Here is a 10,253-nt window from a genome sequence, read left to right on the forward strand (position 1 = left end):
CACCCTGCGCCTGCGCAGGGAGAAAGAAGAAGAAGGGTGTTGCCTCATAAGGCATCGTGTGGCGCTATCCGGGAGGAGGGGCGGCCGCGGAAGCATGGCTGCCGAGAAGGGGAGACCCGAGGGCACTCTGTGCCCATGCCGAGCTCCCTTCAGGGGTGGTGGTGAGTCCGACCAGCCACCCTATTATGGGGGTAGTGGCTTGGAATTAGGCCTACCGCGGCCGCTCCCCTGCCAGGCCAGCAAACCACACTTCAGCCTGAGGAGTGACCGCAAGTTTCATCCTGAAAAGAAAGCTGGTGCTCAAATGTGGCCTCTCTGTAAGCCAAAATCAGCATATAAATTCACTGCCTTCCTCCTGAGATGGGACATGAGCCTCAGGAATTAGCCTCAACAGCACCAAGGGATTATTACCAAGTACCAAAGCTATGCATTTCGAAAAAGACATACAGCAAAATGGGAAATATTAAGTACAAGTGAATTTTTATGGCTAAGAGATTTCAAAGAGAGTCAGGAGGTCATTCCAGCAGTTACACTTATGCACATCTCAGAATAATCACACTGATTGCCACTGTAAACAGAGCCTCAAGCAATGATGCTCCTGAGGCCCCTGGAGACATCTAGACACTATAGGCAGGGCAGACAACCCCAGGAAATGTGTACTCATTGTTGGGCTTTGCCTTGGAATTGATGATAACCCATCTCCTCAATCTGAGTTAGATTCATTCATAATTTTTACACGTTGTTGTTCAACCCCTTTTATTTGAACTCCAGTAAGGAGTTCATAGTAAGTAAGATAATCATAGGATTACCACTACACTCATTAAATATATGTCCCAGTGACTTATATCTTCTAGTTGTTCATATGCTAGTTGAGCTCTGAATCTCAGCAGAATTGCAGCCAACACCTACTCTCTAGTTAACCAGACTCATCTAGGACAACTAACAAAAGGATGATGATGGACAAAGCCCATCTGAAAAAACAGAGAGCATCTGCATCTGCAAGCCAGACAGTTCCATCCATCTGCCCCATGAGATTCAAATACCCTCTAAATGGGAAGTAGACTGGATATCAGCATCCAAAATCCTCAATATCAAGGAATGAAAATATATCAGGGAGGAATACAAGTATGGATCAAAGTAGACTTATTATCATTCTAGTAATGAAAGGACGTGTAATGTTGACATAAAGACAGTGGTTATCAGAGGTTCTGAGGGGAGAGAGAAGAAAAGGTATAACATGGGGCACTTTGGGGATATTGGATTTGTTCTGCATGATATTGCAATGATGGATTTTGCCATTACAGATTTTGTCAAAATGTATAATTACACTTTATGCCGCACTATAAAATTGTGTGGTGCGAAGTGTAAACCATAATTTAAATTGTAGATTATGGTTAGTAGCAATGGTTGAATAGGTTTTCATCGATTATAACAAATGTACTGGACTAACGAAAGAAATTGTGGGAGGTAGAGAGAGTGGGATATATGGGAATCCCCTATATTTTTGATATAACGTTTATGTAATCTAAAAGACTTTTAAAAATAAAGGAAAATGTGGGAAAAGTTATTAGTATGTAATTAGAAATGGATATTTGATAAATTAATCTTTGAGGGTAATTTGGTATTAAATACTTATTCTTAGTCATATATGTCAAAAATCCTTCCCACCTTCTATTAATTTACCCTGAAATATATTTAGTTATAAAAATATCAAGTTTGTTCTAAGAAATTTACAACATGCTTTTTTCCAATCACATATTTTGCTTAAACGTACCCTTAACCATTTTCTTATTATTTACCCTAAGCAGTTTCCAAACAACTGAAAATAAACAACAAAATATCATCTGCAAGTTACATGCAGGTAAAATGTAACAAAAATTTTAAAACTATACTGCTATGTAATAAAAAATAACAGAAATTTGAAAAATTGCTTGTAGACAGAAATACCTATAATCACTTTATATAGACAGTATTTCTTATATATAATACAAATTTTAGTAGACTAAAACTGATATATCTTAGAGCTTTATTATAAAATTGATCCTTAAAATTTATAGTCAACTATTAACATGGTTGATATACTTAATATGAACTCTTTACTAATAAGAAAAAATAATTCTAGATTAAAGAAATCATTTCATTATTTATAAGTGTGAATTGAATAAAATACACTCTTGGAAAAGACTGATATACCTAATTAATTTTAATTGTATGCCATGCAAATAGGTACATACAATATATAGATATAAAATATTTAATAATGAAGGAAATGAAATTATATAACAAATATTACCAAATAAATCTAATAAGACAATTAGATTTCCTGACAAAAGAAACCTTAGTAATAAAATAAAATATCAATTTCATTTAGAAAGATATTATTTTATAAAAATTTCTTTGCTCATTGGGACAAAAAAAATCTAAACTTGTTACAGCACCACAAGCAGAAGTTTGAGATAGAACTTATTGAGACACATCAAAAAACATTTCTGTTTGTAAGGGATAATCATAGATTCACCCTGCACACTTCAGGTCCTTAATGGTTGCACTAATCTCTGCAATTCTTTCAGGAAAGTGACTCTTTTTTCATTTACAATTTCCTAGGTAGAGAAATTTCCTAACTGTGATGACAAGGAGTTGTGATCCACAGAAAAATCATGTTCCTAAATTTAATCCACTCCTGTCAGCATGAATCCATTGTGGTTAGGAACTTTGGTGAAGTTACTTCAGTTAATGTGTGACTCACCTGAATCAGGATGGGTCTTTGCCCTATTACTGGAGTCCTTTATAAGCAGCAGAAAATTCAGACACACAGGGAGAAAGCCACGGGCAGAAGATCAAAGTCAACAGACCTCAGAAGAGAAGGGAGAGACCAGGAGATGCTGCCATGTGACAGAAAAGCCAAGGACCAAAGATCACTGACAGCTGAATACAGCCTTATGGGAGAAAGCAACACCTTTATGGCACTTTGATTTTGAATGTCACTTAGCCTCAAAACCAGGAGGCAAGAAATTTCCATTTTTAAGCCATAACATTTATCCCATTGTGTGATGTTCGTTTTAGCAGCTAGGAAAGTAAAATTACCAGAACTGTCCTCACTCTACAGGTCACGGTACTAATGTGGGATTCTGCTAGTTGTATTTCTATTATGACTTCCGGACTGTGAAGACAATCACAGAACATGTTTGTGATTCCCCCGGACCCACTGTAAGACAAATCTGAGTTAAAACTCCAGTGATCTCCTGACACCTATAAAACCCTCCTCTGACTGCTGGACCACTAGTGACATTTAGGTTCTCCTGCAATTAATGTGGGTTCAGAGCCAGTGTCCTATAATCCCCCAAAATCTTATCATCATGTTTTCCCCAAAGCCTAGTCACTCTGGAAAGGAAACAGTTCTGTTTGTAGAATACTGGAAGAGTTATAGAACACATTTTTGACATAGTAGCAAGGTCTTCTCCAGGGGAAAAAAATTCACTAAAAGGGTTCTAGGTCTATAAATTTCCTAAAGTGTTGGACTTGTTTGAGGGGTCATGACTTGTTTTTGTCAATCAAGTTAGACTATTCTTCAGTTGACCTAGAACACTTCTGCTTATAAAGATCAAGAAATACCTTAGTAGACTCTCCATCTATTTCACTTCTAGGTACCCCATGACCAACTAGCCTGTGATTAGTTCCCTTGATCCAGACACCTCTGATTACTGCTTTGACTTTGCTATTCATTATGGTGGCCACATCCTTATTATATATGGCAATTAATTGTGGCCATTTTGCTCCTGCTGAGTGGGGATCCAATCTTCTCCATTTAATTCCAGGATCCAAGTCCAGTGACAACTGTTCCCACAGAAATATCTGACTTACAGAAAATAGCAACCACAGACCTCTAAACAAATTTATTCCTCACTGTCATTGGAAAAGGTGTGTCCTCTGGATATTCCTTTGGTGAGTGAGCAGGTCTTAGATTATAAATATACACTAACATTCCAAAAATTCCCAGCCTTTTGATCCCTCCCTCTGCATTACACCCAGGCATTTCTGGAATTTCAAGTTCATTTAATGTAGGGTCTTTTGAGCCAAATTTCTCCTAACCAATCAAATGGTTAGAGTCCTGTCAAATTCTTCAAGCTACAACATTAAATCAAGAAACTCTACTTTGATGGCACATATCATTAATTCACCCTGATGCAACTTTATTTTTCTTCAATTATTATCCCATACCCTGAAAATCCATTTCTACAAATATTGTCCTGATTTCCATTTGTATAAACTGGAAAAATCATACACTTGTTTTAGTTTGTAGCACACCTCTTCATCAGTCATACTATGTGCCTTATCTTTCAGACTTCTTGGGAATGCAGTCCAGTTATAGATCTGGATGAGAAGAGGGGTGGTGGGAGTGGGTCATGAGAGGGATTAACTGTATGCTGCCAGTCAACTACTTTAAGGTTGTCCATTACATATTCATCTGGTGGATGAATCTGTAGACTCAGGTGGGATGGATGCTTCCTCAGGGACACAGAGAAAAGTTTCACAGACAAAGCAATGTAAATCTCTTCCTATGGAGGTGGGATGGCTGATTCTTCAGGACAGATCTTTATAGGTTATCTGGCAAAGAAGACTCAGAAAAATCTCAGGATTCAATGTCCCCAAAATTATCACTATCAGTCTACATATTCCCATTCCAATTATCTGGATCTTATTTCTTCCTAATAAACATCTCCTTGACAACAGACATCAGCAAGTTTGGAAATCCAATTTTTTTTTTTGACAATAAGACAATGGCACAATGAGGCTCCATCTGTTTTTCAGATATCACAAGTCTATAGCTACAGATAAGGGTTTTGTCATGTTACAAATAGAAACTTCCATGCTGTTCCTGTGTCATTTGAGCTGGTAATTTGAAACCTTGGGCTCTTACCTTTAGCAACTTTATACAACATATTTAGGAGTTGGCTAGATAGCCAACTCCATTATATCTTTAAATTTCACATAACATAAGTGTATCAAATACACTGGCACCCAAGCCAGATAGTTGTTTATCTTAATAGGTATGGTTACATTAGGTGTATTTTTTCCATAAACTTCCCTATTATTAACACCATGTATTAATATTGTAAATTTTTCATAGTTCAGGAGAGAATGCTCTCATATTTGTACTATTACCCACAGCCTATCACCAACCACATGATTCACTGTGTTATACAGTTGCATGCCTTGTACAATCCATAAAAAATGTATACTGAGTGACTCTCAGTTTCATCACAGATGTGCTATCATCCTTTCAGACAATGTTTTCACTGTTTCAAAGAGATACATTTATATTCGTGTGTTTCTGTTGTTAAACTTATTTAATATTTCTTATTATCTTTATTTGTTCCTGTGAATTTGTGTTTCCATCCGTTGTCTTTTTAAATTCTAATATAGCTTTGTTTCTACCTCCTTATATTATCAAATATATTTCAATTCTATGTGTTGTGAACTAATTCTGTACTTCAGTAGGAATAATGGAGCTACAAATTGCATCAATAATGAGATGTTTTGCCCATAAGTTTAATACGAATTAGTAAACGACCACATCATATACAGAGAAGTTGGTGTGTGAGTAGAATGCTATCGGCAGGAGTACAAATTTGCCACATTTTGGTAAAGCTAATAGTGGTGTTTCAAATATGTAAAAATCTATTTTATCAATTGCTATCAAATAATTTATTCTGGAAACATATTTTCACATGTGAACAAAAATGCAGCTACAATAATAGTATTCAAAATATTCTTGAAACTTAAGAAGAAAGGTCTTCTTGAGAACTATCTACTGGTTATTCTATTTCATATAAAAGTAACATTGAAATTCAAGTGGCTTGATTTGCACATGTGTGCCAATTCTTATGTGATTCAATCTCATTGACAATATCTTTGATTAATGATACAGATTAAAAGCCTCACACTGAGGCCCAATATACTTTCAACCCAGACAACAGATGTGAAAATGTATATGCAAAGCAACGTCTGGATATTCAGTGATTGATTCCATTAAAAAATCACACAGTTTTCTTCACTTGACTACTAACATTATCTATTAGTTCCCTTTGTGATTTTTCATCAACAGTGGTATAAACCCTGATTGGGTTAGAATTCAGATTGGTTTTTTAAAAGGGTTTTGAAAAGAGGTCAAAGACAAGCAGGAAGGTATAAAGACTGGGAAGGAAAGACCTACTCTTCCTAGCATGGGAGGTGAACATATAGAAAGACCTTTAGAATTTATTATGGATTCCTTCTTGATAAAATTGGCACAAAAAAAGTACTAATCAGGAAAGTTTAAGGCATGTCCACCAACAGGGAGCTACTTGCTTCCTAGCATAATTTTACACTCTGACCAAGTTTCCTACTTGGGTAGAGAAACAAACATAAACAGAATCCAAGCCAGAATTCAAGCCAGCTGTTGTCATTAGGAATGGTCCCCTCTGCTTCACTGTTTCCATACCTGTCTTCTACTGCCACATGTACCTGAGGTACAAAGCACTGTCACTGCTGCAGGGAACCCAGATGATCTTGACATTGTGCATGACTGTTTTGTAAACTCACAACTCCTCTAATAAAAACATGTAAGTATTCTTTTAAAAAGCAAACACCTGGCTTCTTCTTGTCTTTCTCCTGCACACTATCATATACCTTCGAGATTCACAAAATATTAGGCTACTATGAAATTTTGCCCTTCTACATACTGTTAATTTGTCTGAGAAATTAATGACAAAAATCAGTTCAAGGCCCAATGCTCTGGAGATTTTAAAGTGAAATTAAAACAGGCAGGCATTAAGGGACACACAGCAATCAATGTTCTTTGGATCAAGACACTCTCCATTACGTAGTACATTCATGTAAACCCACTGGAAGAGGATGCCATAGCAGGTCTCCCCATTTCCCTGAAACACTGGTTTCTTAATATCAGCTTGTTTTTGTACATAACCATTAAATGTTACATTGTCTAAACAGCACTGCCAATTTTAAAACACACACCACACATAGAAAACTTTCTGAAAGGGTCAAGTAACAACTCCCTGGGGGCACTTGGGAGTGTACCTGGAAACTGTGACTTGCTGTGCTGGTCAATGCCTAGATCTTTTACAAAGTCAATGTAAAGTAAGTGTAGGAGCTAATCAACACCAAAATACAGTTGTAAGTAAATCCTGATTTGTGATCAAGAGGGAGCACTAATGAATCACAGGTAAACAGGAATCCACTGAAACACTAGTCTGAAAATTGATTTTTTTATGATTGAAAAATTCATCTTAAAACAATCATGCTATCTTTTTCCTGAAAAAAGCTTTCTCCTCATAACTCCCTTTACAGCCTCCTTTATCTGCTTGTTTCTAAGACTATAGATTATAGGATTCAAGAAAGGAGGGACTATAGAATAGAACACAGAAGTGACCATGTCCTGAATTGTGGGTGAGCTGGAGGTTGGCTTCACATACACAGCAGCACCTGAGCTGAGAAAGACAGTGACCACAAGGATGTGAGGGACACAAGTGGAAAAGGCCTTTCCTCGCTCTCCTCTTATTGGAAACTTGAGCACAGTAGAAAATATGTGAATATAAGACATGATGATGAAGACAAAGCAGCCACCAGCAATCATCACTGCAGTGATGAAAATTAAAATTTCATTGTTTAAAGTCTCAGAGCAGGAGAGCTTCAGAAGAGAGGGCATGTCACAGAAGAACTGATGGACCACATTGGACTGACAGAAGGGCAGTCGGAATGTGTTGCCAGTGTGGAATCCTGAGTGGGTCAGACCACTGAGTACAGAGGCCAGAGTCATCTGCACACAGACCCGAGGGCTCATGATCACAGTGTAGTGGAGGGGCTGGCAGATGGCCACATAGCGGTCACAGGCCATGATGGTGAGGAACAGCAGCTCTACTGTAGCAAATGCAAGCACAAAGAAGATCTGAGCTGCACATCCAGCCATGGAGATTGTCCTGTCATCAAGCAGGAAGATGACACATGCCTTGGGGACCGTGACAGAAATGTAGCACATGTCTAAGACAGACAGATTCCTAATGAAGAAATACATGGGGGTGTGAAGTTTCCAACTGAAGGTGATTACTGTGGTAATGAGAAGATTCCCCACCAGGGTTGCCAAGTACATCAGTAGAAACAGCATGGCATGTAAATCTCTGAGCTCCCACACATCAGAAAATCTTGTAAGCAGGAATTCAGTCACTGTGGTGGAGTTGGGCATCCTAGGAAAATGTACCTTGGCCGTGAAGAGTCAGATAAATAATCCTTAAGACACATGGAGTATCCACATGTAGAAGGAATTAATCTTAGCTCATATATTGCCCACATTAAAACATTTTTATTTTCTCTCATTCATTTCGGTTAATTGGATGTAATATAATGTTTCCTCATTCTCCTTTTGGTCTCTCTGCTTTTTTATCCTTGTTTATAATATTTTTGAACTTGTGCTTATGTCTACATATTTCTATCACTTTCTAGTTATAAAATGGATCTACTTGAAGTTAGAGTTTTGCCTGGAAGATTGAAATATTTAATATAGGTAATTTCTATGCATCCCCATGTCATTAGTCGTGTTCCAGGAATGTTAATATTTATGATAATATGAGCTTGTAGAATCTGAGTAGAGATCAAAGGGTACTATTTTATTCAGATCTTATCAAAATATTATAACTAATTACCATCTATTTCATGACCACTAAATTATTCCCATTAAATGTCATCATACATTTCTCATGCTTCTCCATGTAATTATTGAATGTACATAGGTGCTTAATTTTCTCTGTTCAAAACAATCACTTGCAACTCTTGATAAGTAGATATTACCTGTGGAGAAAACTATTTATATATTAATAATATCAGGGTCACTAAATTTAATACACTTATTCTTGCTTTGTGTCAAATACTATTATCTTTTCCCATAAAATCTGAACATATTTCAGAACTTAAAATAAGCTGATATAGAAAGACATTTCTTGATGTGTAGTTTCTTAGTGGACGTTGTACTCATGAACCTGAGTCATTCATAAAGTTCCTTTCCATAATCACCCTTTGCAAAACCCTTACTTAACCCTCAAGTGCAGAATGTTTTCTTTTGAAGTTCCTTCAGCTGTGAGTCATATTTTAAGTCATGTCAACAAAATGGGAATGGCTTTCCTTGTTGCCTTGAAACCACAGAATGTGCCTTTCAGACTTGCTTACCCAGCCTCTCTAATCCTCAGTGCTCATGCACTTCACCTTCCTGCTCCTTGTTCCTTTTCTCCTGACAAATGTAACTACTTCTAGAGAAGCTCTGCTCCCTGTAAGAAGGCAGGACACCTGTTACTTTCAGACCGACCTCCTGAGCTCAGCAATAAAAGCTTTCTGCCTCTGCTCCTCTTTATTTCAGGATCCTTCAGGAAACTGCTTCAAGAAGGAGTTGTTCTTGTTTTACACCAAGTTTATTAAAAACTTACTGATTCTATTGTATGATGAATTTGATTAAAAATAGCTAACTTCATTATTTATAGGAAGTTCTAACCTATTTAAGCCAATTTCATGCAGAAGGTGGAATTTTAAAAGTAATTGTTTAAATTTTTTCTTTACTAAATTCAAATCACAACAAAAATTCAACAGGATTTCACAGTTAGAACACAGAGTGAACATATTTTATTATTTCATAATCATTTTGTAGGTTTCTAGCTTGACTTTATAATGTGTCAGCAAAGCAGAATTAAATCTTTGCATACTACAGGAGAAGATAAATTTCATATCTTGACTAGACAATTTATTTACTGTATATGAGAGCTTCTTGTATATCTTTGACTCTTAATTTCCTTTTCCATAAAATTTGTAAAAATACCTACTTCATGAATTAAATATTTGTGAAAGTAATTATATATTCTCACAATGGTAGCAATGCTAATTAAAAATAAACCAATAAGTAATAAATTGTTAAAAGTGGGGACGTTGGGCACTACATTATCTTCCATCTCAAATTTATATTACTCTTATTTTATTCAGAAGCAAACAAAGTATAGGAAAGGCAGTACTCTAAATTCAATAATGAAATTTTCTTTTAAAAGAAGTATGACATCATAAAAGGTTATGCATATGTAAACATAGATTTTTAACTAAGACTATTTTTAAATAGTATACAGATTGCAGGAGGATAACTCACAAAGTAATGTTCTCCTGGGATAACTAGGTTATTGCACAGGTGTTTATACACATAAAATTGTAAAAAAAAAAAAAAAAGA

General features: G+C 36.3%; 1 protein-coding gene across 1 annotated transcript; it reads right to left on the reverse strand.

Annotated features, from left to right (window-relative positions):
- Window positions 1–7,300: 7,300 nt before the first annotated feature.
- LOC101421230 (olfactory receptor 14C36-like) lies at window positions 7,301–8,239 on the reverse strand. Its single transcript, XM_004475208.2, has one exon. It carries the CDS (start codon window positions 8,237–8,239, stop codon window positions 7,301–7,303), a length of 939 nt encoding a protein of 312 aa, XP_004475265.2.
- Window positions 8,240–10,253: the final 2,014 nt, after the last annotated feature.

Source organism: Dasypus novemcinctus, chromosome 22 (assembly GCF_030445035.2).
Source record: "Dasypus novemcinctus isolate mDasNov1 chromosome 22, mDasNov1.1.hap2, whole genome shotgun sequence".
Lineage (NCBI taxonomy): Eukaryota > Metazoa > Chordata > Mammalia > Cingulata > Dasypodidae > Dasypus > Dasypus novemcinctus.